Source organism: Numida meleagris, chromosome 12, assembly GCF_002078875.1.
Source record: "Numida meleagris isolate 19003 breed g44 Domestic line chromosome 12, NumMel1.0, whole genome shotgun sequence".
Taxonomy (NCBI): domain Eukaryota; kingdom Metazoa; phylum Chordata; class Aves; order Galliformes; family Numididae; genus Numida; species Numida meleagris.
The window spans coordinates 11,013,284-11,031,996 of NC_034420.1; the positions used below are offsets into that span (position 1 = coordinate 11,013,284).

At 42.5% G+C, this 18,713-nt stretch overlaps 1 protein-coding gene across 12 annotated transcripts in view; it reads right to left on the bottom strand.

Annotated features, from left to right (window-relative positions):
* The window catches only part of SGCD (sarcoglycan delta), a 410,388-nt gene that overhangs the window by 49,541 nt on the left and 342,134 nt on the right, over positions 1 to 18,713 (bottom strand). For all 12 annotated transcript variants that reach the window (XM_021410212.1, XM_021410219.1, XM_021410211.1 and 9 more), the window contains 2 exons: positions 6,943 to 7,030; positions 4,538 to 4,657 (listed from right to left, as the gene is read on the bottom strand). In XM_021410212.1, coding sequence (XP_021265887.1) covers positions 4,538 to 4,657; positions 6,943 to 7,030 — 208 coding nt within the window. The remainder of the gene's footprint in view (positions 1 to 4,537; positions 4,658 to 6,942; positions 7,031 to 18,713) is intronic.

Sequence of the window (18,713 nt, forward strand, 5' to 3'; positions counted from 1 at the left end):
TTTCCTCCCTTCAAGCTAATTCAAGGCTTCCTAAGGATGTTTGTGTATGTGAAGCTTCTGAGAGAGCTGGACCAGTTTGCACAGACAAATTAGTTCACCACACTCATATTAAGTGGTGTTTTTCTCCCATGAGTACTAAAACACAGCACTTGTGAATAAAAAGTGCAGCTACTGGTTGGTTGCTTGAAGGGAGGGCAAGAAAGGTGTTGGCAAGGCTGGATATTATGAAACACTTCTTCTCAGAAAGGGTGGTGATGCAGTGGCACAGGCTGCCCAGGGAAGTGGTGGGGTCACCATCCCTGGGGGTGTTCAAGAAATGTGGAGATGTGGCTCTTGGAGACACGGTTAGTGGGCATGGTGTGATGGGTTGATGCTTGGACTAGACGACCTTAGTGGTCTTTTCCAACGTTAATGATTCTATAGTTCCAAGACCAAAGGTATCTTGCAGCCAGCCATGGTGCTGGAGAGGACTGCAGTGGGGGGTGGGTGGGTCACATATCTGTGGAGCTCCTGCAGTGCTTACACTGGGGGATGAAAGCCATCCTACTCGAGCTAGGGTTTGCCACATAACTAAATTTTAATTAATTTGCATGATTTTTACAAGAAAAATTATAGTGAGAATCACATTTACCATGCACCCAGTGTGGGAACCATTTGGGGAGCAATCCTTGCCTTCATCTGTTAGAGGTAAGGGATCTTGTGGCTTTGTGATGCTCCTACCCTTATCATAAGGAAAAAAGATAACCTTAAGAATGGTTAAAAAGTGTGATTGATGTGTAACAAGACAGCCTGCAGGAAGGCATCCTCGCTGTTTTTAGCTCAGCTCATTGCAATGCATGTGGATTCCCTACGAATCTTGGCCTTAAAAAAAAACAACAAAAAAAACCATGGTTTATAAATCCATCATAAATATTAAACACCAGAGCATACTGGCAAGTTTCCCTGAAAACAAACTTCAAGAAATAATCTCCAAAAAAGACGTCACGGCCCTTGGGAGAACCAACACTGGCATGCCATCAGATGTTGTCTCATAAGGCTAAATTAAGCATCTGACCAGATTTTAATTTCTGTAAAAACTCTTGCTAATTTAAACTGCTTTAGATTTAATTAAAAATGCTTTTGTATAGAGATAATAATGTAACTCTGTTAATTAGTATCAAGTGGCATCTAGAGGGCATATTTAAAAACTAATCTGGAGAATAAATAGAGCTAATTAACAGTCAGAATAATGCTTTATGATTGTCCTTTGTTTACAAATGCTATAATATTCAATATGCTTATTAAATGAAATAGTAATTAATAAATATTAAAGTTAATTTTAATGCTCTTTCAACTAAAGAGTATTTCTTCTGAACCATTTTTCACGCCATCTGAACATGTTTCAATTCTTATGGGGGGAGGAGGTGGGAAGGGGAACCGCTGTATGACGAACCACATGGAAATTCAATTAGAAGCAGCTCATTCATCTCCCATAATGCAGACCGTATGGGTTTATGAGCCCGCAGGGGATACTGAGTGAGGCATGAGTTTGTGTCTACTTGTTCCTTGCCAAAGCAGGCACCACCAGTGCTGTCCCAGGGGAAGAGCGGCAGCAGAATCTGCCTTCAAGATCTCAACACTGCAAGAGCAAAGAGCTGTGGTTCAGAGGGACGAGGACTGCTCTGAGTTCTACTGTAGTATTTTTAAAAGTGATGAGGTGCCCAAACACTGCAGGATGGGGGACTGTAAAAGAAAGCGGTGCTAGAAGTGATGCTGTGTTGCCATCCTATCCCTCGACAAGAGCAGAGGTGACAGCTGGGCAATCACATGCACTGATAGATGAGCTTAGAAGAAAAAGGGCAGGCCAGATTTGGCAGAAGACTCAGTTTCTACATGACTTTTTGCAGGCAAACATGAGCTCCTTCTGAGTCAGCTGGGCCAAGGCAGCTGCTGGGCTTTGAGCAGGGCAGTGGATACTTGTGTTTGTTCTGGAAGAGCTCCTGCAGATGTCATCAGAGCTGACCATGGCTGAAGGCCTCAGAGATGCCCCTGTCCTCAAACAGAAGTTCCTGCTATCCTCCAATCTCACCTATGATGACAAATTTGAAGGGATCCACTAAACCAAATACAATCACTGAAGTAGTCCCACCTGCATCGTGCACGCAAAGAGAATCAACTCCTTCTGTATCCTTTAGTGGTTAAATATCAGAAATAATTCCCCCCCAGAAAAGAACAGAAATAAAAGGCACTTTCATTTGGTAATTTGCATCCACATAGTGCAATTTTTGAAGCCTCATCAAATGCAACATATGTCCTACTTGTATCTGCTCGTTCTCCATAATTCTGTATATTCCTCCCTTTTTCAATGCCTTGCTAATGATGAAAAACCCTTTAACTACTTAAAGCAGAGTCCATTTCAAAAAAAAACAAAGCTCCTCTTTTGTCATGTCAAGGCTTCAGCATTACTTTGTAGAACAAACTTTCAGAATCAACTTTGAAGAGCACACAAAGAAAAAAGTAATTATTGTTAACAAGATTAAAAGCTAGCCACAGGTCCAATAACTGCTGCTCTAACCTCTGCAAAATGACTTTCATGCCAGATTGCAGACACACGCTTCCTTCTGTAACAAGTACGTGTTCAGCCATAACAAGAACAAGCTGAGATTATTTACATAGTGTAGATAGGTGTCAGCAGACACGTACCGGCAGCACCTGAGATCCCAAACACCAGAGAAATGATCAAAGGAATTTGTCTGTGTACTACAAGTTGGACTAGCCTCAAGTGCAGACAAAAGCACTGGAAGAAATATGAACATATGGTACAACACTTCCCAGCATGGCAAACAGCCATGGCAACCACTTTTGGAGATATAATTAGATTGGGGAAGCAAAGCTGGAGAAAAACAAAGCCAAGCGTGAACTCTGAAAGCATTTCAGCTCAAGGACATTGAAATATTTGCCACGTAACATCATCTGTGATAGCATTCTAACTTTTCTTTTCTGATTGCTCTGCAATGCCAAATAAACCCTGAGAAACAGTTGAAAATAATAAAAATGAAAGTGCACTACAGCGGTTAGTAATACTTTTGATGCTGTTTATTCTGGAGACTAAAACAAGGCAGGAACTCAAAATAACTATCAAAAATAATTGCTGGTTTCTCCAGAGCAGAAAGCAAATAAAAGCAATGTTTTTGCAAGTACGTAATCTGGAAAGGAGTACTTGTGACTTTTAAACAAAAGTTTCTGTATTCTTTCAAAGAATCAATGATATAAATCTCTCTCATTTTAAGGCTTCCAAGAAAACAGTTAAGATCATTGCTCTTTGTTTTGCTCTTTGAATGTCATTGCTGCCCTGCACAAAGACTGGGAGTTCAGAAAGGTGCTGTGTGAAGGGAGATTTGTGGTAGCACATGGATTGTGACAAATGCTCCCCAGCTCTGAAACACCACATGGATTTGGAACGGTCCTCTTCAAAGTTTTCTCCTGAAAAAGATGCTGCTAATTTTTTCAGCCTTTATCCCATGGAGCTTAGCTAACTTGGGTATACCTGACGACTAAACCGGCCCACTGTGTACCAACAGTGACTTGCAATTTGGAAGAGCTACTACTGCCCTTTCTAGAACCAGGAAACCATCTGGAACAGCACAACACCAAACAGCGAAAAAATAAGGGTTGGATAACCCTAATCTGCAGCCCACATTGTAAGCTCCTTTATACTATACTTAGGGTTCCTTGCAGGGGAGTTGGACTTTAAAGGGCCCTCCCAACTCAAACAATTCTATGATTCTATACTAACAATACGCTATCTAACATGGAGTTAATAACAATTATTAAAAATACTATATGTTGTTCTAAGCTCCTTCATTGATCCCTCTGTTTTCAGGAACTTATTAGAGAAATAAGGAGGCTGTGGCACTGGTAACATGGGTTTCTCCTCCCACGCAGGGGACACTTAAGCATACCCGTAAGCATTGCTGGAGATGGCTCAGAGATGCACAACATGGTCTTACATCTGGTTAAGGAAAGCTGAAGCAATATACAGGCCAGCAATCTATTCAGAGAATGCATATGGGATCTTAATTCATATTGACTTCCTCACTGCAGGTCTCCTCCTCAGTGTTTGCTTTAGAATGAAGGAGGAGCTGGTGACGAGTGGGGAGATTTAAAATACAAAACCTCAGGTTTCCCTCTTCACAGAGACAGTGGTTGCAGCCATGGAAGCATCAGTACAGTGATCCCACACTGTCCCAGACCCAAGAGATAAAGTCATCTACTTTCCAAAGCTGTCCTAAGGTTGTTTTACTGGTTCAAATAAAACACTTTCAGGGGATTTTTTTTTTTTTTTTTCTGAAGAGGAAATAACATGTGCAAGTTAACAAACTCCTCAGATAGAAACTTCTGGCTATATCTGCCTGGGGAAGATTCAAAGCAATAAAGACAGTGAACAGCTTTGTATCCAATACAAACTCTCCACAAGCACATAGGAAAGTCAGGTAAAACTATTCCAAAATTTGAAGAGGTATATATTAAAAAAGTGATTTAGTGAGTAATCTTTTACCTAAAACTCTCAGTCTTTCTGCTCCGACTACCACTTCGTTGTCATCCGCAGAAAAGAGCAATTTTCCAGAGAGGGTTTTCACCTCGAATTTTTGGCTGTGTGCTTCCACTGCCTGGGGACCTAGAGAGAAGAGATTTAGTATAAGCTTTGAGTGAAAGTGGAAGAAAATCACGTAGTTGTCTCCATACATTTAATAACTCCATTTGCTGAGATTACTCTAATAGCTCTGCAGACACAACCTGCATCCGATACAACAAGCAGCGACGTCTGTGCTTTACAGAGGGTGACAACTCCACAGGAAAGGGCACCCAAATAACCCCTCAACCATTTCTATTTATGATGTTTTTTAATGCTTATGTATGTCATTAAATCACTATTAAGTGTGGCATAGCTGGGAAATTTTTACCAAAAGATGGAACCACAAATAGCAATGAGTGCACCCAGCCACAATTGGAGTGCAGTGGAACACCTTGCTTGGACCGGAGTTGCACTTTAATAGGTTCTTGCTTTTCGGTCTGTTAAATATGACCCTGGTATCATGCACAGTCCAATGAAAAAAAACAAGCACAACACAAAACACAAAGAAACAACAGCCAGAAGCAACACCACAGGAGTGCTTTGCTTTAAAGCTGCAGTTTAAGCTTGGTCACACCTCCCCACGATGGTCAACCTGGGACCATTGCCCTCCTGGCACTGCAGAAGGATGAGCCACAAAGGGAATGGAACCGAACCGTGTGTAGGCTGAAATGAACAGCAAGGTCTCCCACATCTCGGAAAGTTTTTAGATGAGTAAAACTTTCCCTCTGAGCTCTTATTTTAATTCCACTGCTTCTCCTGCAGGCTGCTGCGCAGCGCAGCGCTGACAGCCTCTAGCAAAGTGTGCTGCTGTGGAGCCTAATAAACATCAGCTGCCCAAGCAGCAATTCTGTGCAGGTCTGTGGCTCAAACACTACAAAGAGCAGACCCTCTGTTACCTGACCTCAGCTAAGCTTTGCACAAATTGCCATCTTACAGCCCCACGCAGCCCAGAACAAACCCCAGCCTCCCAGCAACGTGCTACTACGCAGGGAAGTGACCGGGCTTTGCTTTACTCCTGCCACCTTCCTGACGAGTCTCATTTCTCAACAGTGGCTATTTTCTTATAGGCAGTTTCTAACCTCATCTGTACCCAGTGTTTGCCTGTATTAGCACCAGGGCACACAGACTCATGTGCGTGACTTGGACTACAGAAAAGCGAGACCCTTGTACATCTAATCCTGCAGAAACACTTTAAGAGCCTGCAGCCATCCTGAGAAAATAAAAATACTCGTGAGTTCTAAATTTGATTTATATCTCGCTAATTAACTGCCTCCATATTCGTCAACGCAGTACACACGATGCGGGACCACGTCTTCCCTCCACTTGTGAACCAAAGCTGTTCCAAACACAGCAATGCTCTCAGTGACCAGGGCATCACAGCAGGGACATCACTGACTGTGTCCCCCCGAGTTCTCCTGAAAAGCAGGTGCTTAAGGAGAACCAAATACCCTCCTGTAACTATATGCAGAACCAACAAACTAAACAAGTTCTGAATGTGAGCATCTGTGAATTTGGGGTTGAATTTATTCCCTTCCTCCAGGCAATCTTCATGCATGCCACTTAAACCACTGCTTTCTGAAGCTGCATATTTAATTATTTAATACTGTGACTAGAGGCCAAACTGTTATTTAAGCAAACCAAACAACTCAGCCTCACACAGAACAGCATGTTTATGGATTACTGGCTCTGCACACAGCAATACTTCTCCCAGTCCCTAGATAAGTCTCAATAAATAAATATCTATCCTATATCATATATACATATTAGCATTTTAGGCTCTTTCAACCCAAATTACACATGCATCCATTCAAAGGCTGCTGTGCACTGGGGATTAATGAAACACCCATTTATCCATCAAACACACTAATACTTGGGAGCATCAGTGTTCTTCATCTGAAGGACGACATAAAAAGCTCTAAATTGCCAAGGGTCCAAACCCAGCCACAGTCAATCAGCAGAGTACCCAAGATCTTAGGTAAGCTAAAAGAGTCTCAGGAAAATCCTGTGCCTGCTAGGACAGAGATGTCAGCCTGCATATGTTCTTCTTGACCCTGGAGTTGTACAGCTAACCTTTCTGTCTCTGAATTGGCTTTCAAATGAAAACGATGGTCTGCTTCGTTATCAGACAGCACCAGCCAGCTGCCTCTCCAGCATTGCTTTCATGTCTCTACCTTTGTTTCTACAAAGCAGAGCAAAGTTTCCATTTGTTCTTCACAAAGACACCTGGGCTCCCCTCCGGCGAGCTGTGTGAAGCCAGCGCAGCATCCCACAACACACCTGCTTTCATCTCTCTGTAACAACTCCACGCAGCCTTTCCCCCTCCTTACCTGTTACAAGGCGAGTGAGGACTTTTGTCTTCTCATTGAGGATGTTCACTGTAACATTTCTGGCAGACTGGAAGTATAGTGGGTTGCCCTGGAACGAGACCACAAGAGCAAGCACGTGAGATGGGGACAGCTGCATGGCTAGCGATGGGGTCGAGGTGTAGGTTCAGCTGCTTGTGCCCTCGTGTCAATCTGTGCCTGTCTCATCATTGCACTGATGTAACCCAGAATAGAAACGAGCTTATCCAAAAGTGGCAGCAAACGGTGCCCAGAGACAGGCAAATTTCCTTTCCCACTGCTTTCCACACTGCACACAAGCATACTGTTGCAAGGGGAGTTTTCTGAGACTCCTTATATTAGTGTTAGTTCCTGATCATAGAATCATGAAATCATTAAGGTAGGAAAAGACCTCTAAGATCCTCTAGCTCAACTGTCCCCCCACCAAAAATGCACACTAATCCATGTCCCTAAGTACCACATCTACGTGTTTCTTGAACATGTTCATTGTCCAAGATAAAGCCATAGTCCACACCCCTGTTTGGCTCAGAAAACATCCCAAAGACTACCCTTGTTTTAGGGACAGTCAGCTTTATTGCCAGTAATGCCCCAAACAGCTTTCTATTGTAAGATGTGCAGGTGATGCTGGACCTGACCTAAGCTTCCTGAAGCTTGTGGAATTTTGGGAGGCTGATTACAGCAGTGCATTTCAGAGTCAAACCTGCAATACTGCACATAAACTCAGATGACTCCAGTGCTATGTACACTGCACAGATATGTGATGTTGTGCCCAGGGAGCTGTGAATGAGAAAACCTTGCTAACATGCACAAAGTGCCTTTGGTCCCAGAGCAGTTAAGAGCCATCCACCACTAATGACCACCACCATCCAGACTGAGATGCTTCAGACCAGACTCATCCTACCTGGTCTGGAGACAGAATCATAGAATCATTAAAGGCTGGAAAAGACCACTAAGATCATCTGATCAACCATCAACCCATCCTCATTGTGCCCACTAAAAGCAACAAGACATGAAGACTTCCCCACTCCTCACTTGACCACACCAATTTCTGCCTATTTTTCACATTTATGCTTTAAATATACCTCTGAGAAAGGAGCTAGAGCAGCTGTTAACACACCAGAGCCATGCAGCTACCTGGCACCATCCAACTCAGGTATTTCTCCCACAGAGTGAAGCCAAAGGAAACCCACAGTGAAAACCATCTGGCTCCTTCTGTGTGCAAACACATCCAAGACACCTGGGAATCTGTGTTTCCTCCAGGCAGCCCCAGTCCTCACGGCTGGGTTTTCAAGGGCTATTAGCCACCTAAGGCACTAACATGGGGTGACTCCAACTTAAATCAGCCACAAGTCTAATGTGTGAGGTAGAAATTCACTGCCAGCAGCTCTTCATAATGTCTAAAGCAGGCAGCTGAATAAACTCATTAATCAGCTAAGCCAGAGGATTAGTAGGGTGGGTGCAACAGCAAGAACAACAGCAAGGAGATGAAAATTCCATGCCCGTGCACTTTTTACACTGCACTTTCTTCCCAGTGTTTCAAAACCGTCCCATTAAGAATGAACATTCAGGATGGGGGTGGAGGATTGTGTAGGTCAGGCATGTTCTCCCTGCTTCCCGAATTTATAAGGGATATAATTAATATTTGTATAGATGCTGGTTTTCTGGATCACAGCAAAAGAGTTAGGCTGTTTGCCTATGAAGCTTAACAGGAGCACAGGGACGAGCTCTCTGGAGTCAGGCACCGGAGCTTCAGTTGCTGGGTGAAGGTTTCCCAGCAGCAGTGAAAACACAACCAAAAAACTCACCCTAAACAATGCTACATGTGCACAAATACTCATGACAATTACATTTGTGTCTTCAAGTATTTGTGCTGCATGCACCCAGGAGATGAGCCTTCCAGGAAAAAAAAAATAAAAATAGTAGGGGAAATGACATTTACTCCATCAGTTGTAACTGGAACACTATAGAATCATAGAATCATCCATCACCAGTCCATTCAGACTGCTTGCAACTAAACCATAATAGAAAACTAAAAATAATAAAAGGAAAGAATTCCACATAATGACTTCCAGACCTTGGACAAGTTTCAGGATGGTTACCACATACCATCCTTACATACCTCTGTAATGTGTTTGACAGCTTAAATTATATACCGTCTGAAATGAAAATATTATTAATAAGTTACAAGTAAGGAAAAATTGTTACCATAGAATCAGAATCATTTGAGTTGGAAGGGACCTTAAAGGTCATCTTGTCCAATTCCCCTGCAATGAGCAGGGACATCTACAGCTAGCAATGACTGGTAAAGATTTTGCTCTGTTTTTAATTCACTTTGGGATCTTCCACCAAGCATCTAGGAATTAATGCTGATGACTATTTTATGGTTAATGGCATAGTAAAAAAGATGGCTTCACTTGAAGATCCATTTCCTCCGACATTAATTCTCTGTAGCCCTGACCAGAGAACCTCATTTGAACACCACCAGAATTAGCAGTTCACTGCTACGTTTTCATTTTACACGTACAGATGAAGGATATTTTAAAGGCAGATAACTACAACACACATAATCTAGAGTCACAGATGGAACTGTAACCACTATAAACACTTACGTAGCACAGAAAGGTCACATTCTTGACTTGCACTATTTGACTTTTTTATGGAGTTAAGCAAGTAGACAGAGTGTTTTGAAAAGGCCGGGAAACCTTCTAGGCCAAATTAAGGTAGGAAAAATCATTCAAGCCCCAGGACTGTTAACTTTAAACCTCTGTTACTGATCTGCATAACGGGACATTCACTACAGAAGTACTACAACATAAGCCAAGTATTGCAGAAAAAAAGCTGCCCCAAAGAAGACTTACAAGATGAGCTAAGAGCTGGTATCCATCCACAGAAAACTTAAAATACGAAATCAGAACCTGAAACGTTCATCCCAGCACAGACATCTCATTCACTGCTTCAGAGCTCAGATTCATGCAGCTTTCAAAAAAACTAAATTTCTCTAATGGAATAGTTATGTTTTTATTGGTCTGTGGAGAAGGAACATTTCAAGCACTTAATGCAATGCCTGCTCTCATTTCCATAATTCTTCTTCCATTAAGAAATGAAGAAGAGATGAAAAAAAATTATTCCCCTTTGCTGAAAATTCTGCAGATTTTGTGTCCATCATCTTCTGTTTACAAAGGCAACAGTATGACATATTTTACTCACTGAACACTTAAAAAATTTGCCCTTGCAAGCTTAGTGATGATGCCAGCTTCCTTCAATCACACACACACAAAAATGAATAGACTAAAGCATTAATTCATTCTTAAAGTGGATAGAAATCGTAACTGAAAAGGGAAAACCTTTCAATTCTCTTAGCATTTCATGTTATTGTGACACAAAGTTAAGCATTCTGACGCACTTCAGCAAATGGAAATCTAGATCAAGATGGCATTATAGAATCATTAAGGTAGGAAAAGATCGCTAAGATCATCTAGTCCAACTGTCAACCCATCACCACCATGCCCACTACCCCATGGCCTCAGAGCCTGTAAAGGACCAACAAAAACACATTCTGACTTTCTGGGGAGTGCTTGGTATGTGTGTTGAAATAACAAACTTTATAGACCTAAAGTTAGAATACAAGCATGCAGTAAATAACCATGACTGTAATTATAACACTGCAAATATAAGATATACCACATTTCTGAAGTATAATGGGCAATAATCCAGATCAGAATCTTTCTAGATAAATAATATCAAAGAAATTACACATTACTCTTGGATATGATGCAAAGAAAACTGAACTGAAAACTGGATGTAATGCTCTTTTGGGCTTAGAAGAATAGAAAAAAGAATCTTTTTCTGTTTGTCTACCAGCGTGTCTAACAGAGGTTCCACTCAATTCCTCAGGACAGCACATTTTTGATAAAATAAATCTAGTAGCTCAGATCACACAACAACCCCGCATATTTCCCTGCCTGCATGCTATCTGATGTACTGAGAAATCTCTTTTTCTGTCATTTGCTCTTCACTTCTATCACAAATATTACGCTAAGGTTTCCCTGCCCTTTTCTTTAGCACAAGTACAGGCTGCTCCCAGTCCAGGTGCTGCGATTAACATGCACTTCATGCTTGGTTTTGGTTGGTGAAACTCTAATCTCTTTGCAATGGCCATCTATGAACTTCACTGCTGTGGAGAGTTAGCAGAGCTATAGCTCAAGTTCATGTCAGCCATTCCGTGGCACTGCACTGAACCACAGTCTCTGATTTAACTGCCTGTGCAACCTGCAAATTAAATTAGCAGTCAATCCTTTCTGACACCATTTTACATTGCAGGTTCTTTCAGTGCTCACTTGGATCATTTGGCTGGAGAAACAGAGCTAGGGAATAGAGATCAATGGGAATAGGATATACGTTTTGCTTTCTGCATGTTTTCTTGTTTACTTCTGACATGATTCAAGCATTCTCTTTGCAGGGTGCTGACCCTGCACTGGGTTACAATTCCATTCATAGAATCATAGATACATTAAGATTGGAAAAGACCACCAAGATCATTAAGTCCAACCATCAACCCATCACCACCATGCCCACTAACCAGGTCCTTCAATTTCTGGGCACAGGTGAGGCTGGCATCCTTTGAGGACCATCTCTCCATTTCCAGCCCACCACAAATCTACAATATACCTTTGCAGAAAATCTGACGTAGCAAACACCCATCATTCTGCCTATTACTCCAACACTTCAACATCAGCCTTAACCATAACACAAATGTTTGTATACAGAAGAGAAGTTGCCACACTTGTTCAATAGATTAAAATGCCAAGCATACGCTGCAGAATGAAGGATATGAATAGTTCAAAAAATATGTCAAAACAGCGTAGCTTGCTTACCCACTAAGCAGGGAGGTATTCAGTAAAACACAGAAGACTGCAAAAAGGCATCAATTGATTGCTAGGCTAAACGCGTGGCAAACAAGCCCTAACAGCTCGCTGGGTGTTTTTCTCTGGCTCGCTCTGGAAGAGATGCTAAAATCGCATAGATCAGAGATCAAAACAGAAAAAACACTCTGGCAACCCTCATTTGCAGCTGAAGCAAGCCCAGCTAGCGCTGTCTTTAAGGAAATTCATTAACAGATGTTTTAGGGAATTATTCAAAATATGTGGAAATCTTTTTAAATTTTAACAGGTCATTTAAAAATAATGCACCACAGTCAATGTATTTCTATCTTGGATGGTTAAAAGCAATAGCTTTGATTTGATCTTATGGATTCAAAGAGTCTGCACAGTAATTGCACATGAAGCTTGTGGACATAATGAAAATGTTGAATTTCCCGCTGGCCTGAAAAAAGTAATGAGAAAAATTAAAATATTAAGGCTTAATCCAAGTTGGAGAGGAACAGTCTGGAGATACCACTCAGAGCACCATTTTGTCACTGACATACAGAAAAACCCCACTGCTTTCTACACAGCCAGGCTGTCACAGGGCAAAACCTTGTTTTCTGGAGAGCAACCAGGCAGCCCACAAGGAGAGCAAAAGCATTCCTTCACCTGGCTGAGAGCCACAAACAGCCACTCCACTTCTCTGTACCCTTGAGTGCTGTTTTAAAGAGCTGCTGATAAAGTATTTGTAGGGGCTATAACAAGTGCATTCCTTTCATGACGTCCAAATAGTCCTACTATTACAGCTACATGTAATAACAGTACTAAAAGCAGTGATACATACCCTTTTGGATTGTGTTTCCATGGGTAGGGATAACACAAAGCCACAAACAAGGAGAGGAGGTTGAGTCCTGAGGAAGAAAAAAACCCACTGGTGCTGGTGCAGCCTCTTCTTGCAGGCACTGAGTTAAACTACTTGCAAACATCCCTCCTGCACAAAACCTGGGATGAGCAGTGATTTGAACTGCTTCCAAACAGCGCATTCAAACTGACCAAATCAGTGTAATGCAGTGGTGCTGCAGACATCCAACTTCCTCCCAAGAGGCTTGTTATTTTAAGATACTCGACAAATATTTGTATAATGCTTAATCTCTTCTCTTAAAAGATCATTGGGAAATCCTGACAGCAATTCCTTGTGAAGAATGGGATAGAGGAAACAGATTGGAATAACCAAGATATAACCTGTAGCTTGTATGGGCTGAGCACACAGATAGATAAACAGCTTCATCCAGAACTTATCTTCAATCAGATAAAGGCATGTTTGCTGATGGATTGTATAAGTCTACTTTGCCCTCTGCTTTGATTTTACTTCCTTTGCTACTGGACAAAAAAGCAAGATAGGATCATAGACTCATAGAATCACAGCATCATTAAGGTTGGAAAAGACCACTGGTCCAACTGCTGAGCCATTCCTATCACAGCCACTAACTGTGTCCCTCAGTGCCACATCTCCATGTTTCCTGACAACCCCCAGTTACGGTTATCCCACCACCTCCCTGGGCAGCTTGCTCCTGCTAGAAATCTCCAGTTTTCGATTCATTTCAAATCTCAGTTCCCAGATGACTGTTGCCACAGATAAGATTAAATTTGTATCACGAATCCACTTTAGTGTGTTCCAGTATGACTGCTCATTCAATAAAGGAAAGCACCAGCAAAAACTCTCACTGCATGCTGCTAAATGCAGTTTCCTAACCGCAAGATATCCAGAACATGCTACGAGCACAGATCAAACAAAGCAGTCTTGGACCCAATCCCAAGCATGCATTGCACTCCCCGATTCCTGCCTTGGAGCGTGCCTTGAAAAGCTCAGTGCTGACCCCCAAAAATGGAGTGGTGAGGAAACAATCAGGTAAAAAAACCTTCAGAATTCCCAAGAGATGCCGCTGAGCAAGCAACTGGCACCTCTGTGAACCACAGCAAATCTCACCAGAACATTGTACAGACACTGCACACCCGAAAAACACAGCGCTGGGCAGCATCTACCTTTGGCTGCAAAGAAGACAGACTTGGGAGTGTCCAGCAAGCTCCTCAGGTCCCACTTAGCAGCAGCCCGGCTTTCATCTGCATCAGCTGGGACCCTGCACTTCAGGCCCAATCACAAATCAGCCGCCACTATTTCTATTTAAGTTGCCATACAAAAGAAAACCAACAGATCCTCCTTCTGCTTCCAATAGAGCTCCTCACAATAAGAAGAGGATTTGTCCAGAAGCCTTCTGGAGCAAAAATTTAAGTCACGTAGCTAAATCCCTAGGTGCTAGATTGAAAACATCCTTTAATATTATTTGAACATACTTTTTGTTGTTTAATCATCGAGTCTCTGCTGAACTTGACTTTGTCCTTCAAATGGCTGAGTAAAATGTTCATGTAACTAAATCCCTTTTTTAGTAAAACTTCTGATTTGACAGCGTAAGCTTTTCATAACAGAATGAAAGCAAACTGTGGATGGAATTGATAACAAACAGATTAAAACGAAAGCTACAAAATGCCCCTGTACATGTCATATTTCTTTGTAAAGACGATTACTTTTAGGAAGGAGGCAAAGGGGCCAGTGCAGAGGTAACAAAATGTGGTCTGTATCCTCTTGTTCCTAGAAACAAACTCTTTCCACAAGTGTAATGCACCCAAGGCATGCAGCCAGGATCAGTGACAGAGCTGACACAGCTCTGACCTGCAGCTGGCACTCGGGGACAGAGATCTAGAAAGCCACGGTCTGACTCCACAAGCTGCATTCTAACCTCTGATATTTCTTTAAGTATTCAAATGCTTAAAGCAAAGTACTCAAGTCCCTTCTATGCAAACAAAGTACGGCCGTGTTTGCAGAAAGACAGACTGTGAAGCTCAGAAAAGTTAAGTAAAAACACTGAGTTCCCACCCAACGTGACACATTTTAACAGCATGTGTACTACACATGTTGGAGTTTCATGCCCACCACTACAAAACCTCCTCTTTTATGGCATTTCTTGAAGTTTGTTTTAATGACAATAGGAACAAAAGATAAATTTCCCACTGCTACATTAAAGCAATTACATCTCTGACTCTTCTTTTAAAGCACAAAGAAGGCAGGTCTGTGATGTGAGATCTAAATGACTAGATTCTGCTTTTGGATGGCTACCCAAGGGGCTTTACATCCTTCAAAGTGATATATTTTAGGCAGTCTAGGGGTTCCTCTCTTTGGAAGAAATCCTGTAACGATCTCATGAACACAGCGCTTAGAGAGCATGGCTGCTTCCACGAGATGCTCAATCAGCTGCTGTGCAGCTGAGATTCCTCTGAAAACTACACTGAACCGTGTCTGCTGACATTAAAAACAACTCCGAAAAAATCCCCAAGGGATTACATCTGCATCAATTTCTTTGCCATCCTTTTTTTCTTTTTTTTTTTTTTTTTTTTTACTTCGCTGGCTCATAATACAAAGACGACGTGACGACAACAAATAGACACACACATAAAAATAAAATGCAACTGTCTGTGTCAGAATTCTATTCAGTGTCCGCAGGGGCAGGAAGTCTGGATTTGTAACATCTGAAGGCTGCCGCACTGCTACAAAACTTTCTGCATTGGCAAAGGTCTCAGCTGAGCGCTGCTGCCTGCCTGGACTGGAACCTGAAAGAATCGGATGCACTGCAGAAATCCTTCAGCGAGACACCCCCAGACAACACCTGAGAAGAACAGTACAGCTCACACAGTGACCAAATAATTCTGAAAATGCTTTGAGCCCTTCACTTCACTCCGCATTCACCCGACCGCATTGTATTGGAGATGATCAAAGGTGCTCAGAGGATTAACGGCATTGCAGGGAAGCAGCTCTCCCTCGTACAGACTAGGCACAAAGTGAGAAATGGTAATGCTCTTAAACAGGACAGCAGTGGCCTTAGGTTCTCAGCACATTAATCACCACTTCCCACTGGAAATTAGCTGGGCATTCATTATTGCAACTTATTTGAATCTTTCTACAGAGATACCTAATCACCGTGGCTGCTCATATCACACCAAGAGGGAGCTCACACCGACCCAATCCTGTACACGGGAGGCACGGTAGCAGCAGGACTATGGCTTTGTGCTAAGTTACAGCCTATTTCTGCCTTGGGCTGTCCTAGCTATGGTCAGGCTCTGGTGGTGACAGATCTCCTGCTGAAGTGAATACACTGTACGCATGCACTGGGCAATAGGAGAGAGGGAGAGAACTGAAGAGAGCTCTGCTGAGGTTTAAAATATTCTAAATCATTCAGCTATATAGCTACCACAACACTCATAACTTTTACTCCAGACAAGTGTGCAGATCTCTGTTCACGTGTTTCCATTTTTATGGCCTTTCTGGTATGCCTGCTGCCTGCCTTAGACGTCTTTTAAAACTACTGGTAAATCATACCTCACTATGTATATATGCTGTTTAAAGACAATATTACAATTATACAGAACGAGTGGTTTCTGATTTATTTTCTCTTATATCAGCGTTACTCGGACCATAGTGCAACTAGAAACCTCAGTCAGTCACTGAGCTGAATGCATATATAAAGTACTTTTCAGAGCACATATTGTTACTACAAAGAAAGGAATGATAATATTTTCCAAAAGTCTGATTCACCAGAGACAGCTGGGTTCTGCAATGCTTGCAGCACTTTTGAAGCACTTTGTTACCGCACCGTATAATGCCAATATATAGAGAGATATTTTTCTCCTGTAAGTCTACTAACACGGCTATCTCTGAACATTGATCGGACAAGGGGAAATGGTTCCAAACTAAAAGAGGGGAGATTTAGGAAGAAGTTTTTTTAAGATAAGGATGGTGAGGCACTGGCACAGATCGCCAGAGAGGTGGTGGTTCCCCCATCCATGAGGACACCCAAGGTCAGGCTGGAGGGGCTCTGAGCACGTGGTGGAGCTGTGGGTGTCCCTGTTCATTGCAGGGGTGTTGGACCAGATGGTTTTTAGTGGTCCCTTCCAACTCATATGATTCTGTGATTCCTTTGAAATCAAACTTTCCTTTGTGTTGGGTCATGGATCACTCCTGGTATTAGGTTATAGATGGCCATGCCAAATTATGTATGCATGCACAACACAAAACACAGGCCCCTGATGTTACCGAAATTCAGCTGCTGCTAATAAGAATGGAATACGCTTCCATCTGTCTGGATTGGGAAAAAAGAATTCATGAGGCTCTGATTCATCCGCAGCCATATGCTAATATGTAGAAAATACTCATGGACACATAGACATATGCGAGGTAGCCAGCAACAGAAATCAAATCAATCACAGATCACAGCATGTGATTTGCCTAATTATGAGTAGCACCTCACATTTTTTATCGACGCAAAAAGCACTTTGTGAATGAGCAGATGGCATTGCTATGGGATGGCACCGTCCTCGACAGTTGCAGATGCAGAGCATTTACACAGCATGCTGAAAAAATGACACAACACAAGCTGCTTCCTGGGAAAAAAGATTCAAATTGAACAAGTGTCACCAAACAAAATACACGTATTTATTGATGTTCTGAACTTATCTGATCCAGCCTCTCTCCTCAAATCAAATACACGCACGCAGGCCAGGGAGTGATGCTATCTAGACATCATTAAAGTCTCTTAGATAGAACTGTCACGTGTGCTGTCTAGCATAGAAAAGCAGAGATGGAGACCAACTTGAGTCTAGTTCCAACCCGCAAACAATTTAAATCCACACAAGCAGAATCAATAGGAAGAAGCCCTGCAGAGAAAGCAATTACACTGCAAAAGCAACTATATTACAGCCCAGTTATGGCTGGAAGGCAGGACGCAGAAGGCCATCCTTGCTGCTGTGATTACCAGTGGAGCTCTCTCCAACACATCTGGTCCGTGAAGTGACAAGGGTCAGCCCGGACACGTTCCTGCAATCAGAACATTTCTGCTTCTGGACTGCTATTACAATTACAGGGCTCTTCATGATGAGACCTGTCCTCCAGGTTTGCCATGTGCCACGGGCAAATGTTGATCTGTGCAATGGGAAATAGGTTTGAAGGACCCAGTGTGCTCTGCTTTGCAATAGCGTTGTGGGAGTACTAATCTCATTTCTTAGAACTGCATTTATTAATTGGAGACTGTGCACTTGCTACCTTACAGGACGCAAAGAAAGATCATGTGACCATTCCCGGGGATAGAAAATTCAGGTTTCTATTCAAAAGCTCGCTTTTATTTGTGGTTTGTCTGTTTTTCTTTCTTTTTGTTTCTCACCCCCACGCCCCCAAGCAGTTCTAGGCACATACTCTGGTGTGACAGGTTTGAAGCAGCTACAAAATGATTGATGAAAAACATATTTTGGCCTTGTAGTGGGAATGCTTTTTGTAGAAATACACTGAGTTAACTCTGTAGGGGCATATTTGGGAAAGCAGGACACAAAGAATGGCTGGGCCCATGAGTGTGCCTCTAATAGAAAAGTAATTTCATCTGCTTTAATTATGATGCGGGGTTACTACGTTGCATACATATTTGCACAGGCTGGTTTTGATTTCCTTTTCTCTAACCACTTTGTTTCTGAAATGATGGATACTTTGCTTTAAGAAGGAGGTTCTGTCCGTCTGCACGACCAGACAGGGACTTCCCCACAGGAGTAAACACCAGGGCCCAAACCACGACCTGCAGTGCGGTAACATCCGTGTGTGAGTTGTCAGAAAGGAGGGAGAACTGCAGGCCTCTATCCCAGGAGAGGCAGAACATGGAGCAGGCAGGGCAGCACTAGACCCGAAGAGAGAAAACGGCAGATGCAGCTAAGCACGGGACACAGCGTTGAACTGATCTGGAGGAAAGATGCTAAATCCTGCTGGACGCTGCTACACAGAACACGTACTCCTACAGAGATTAC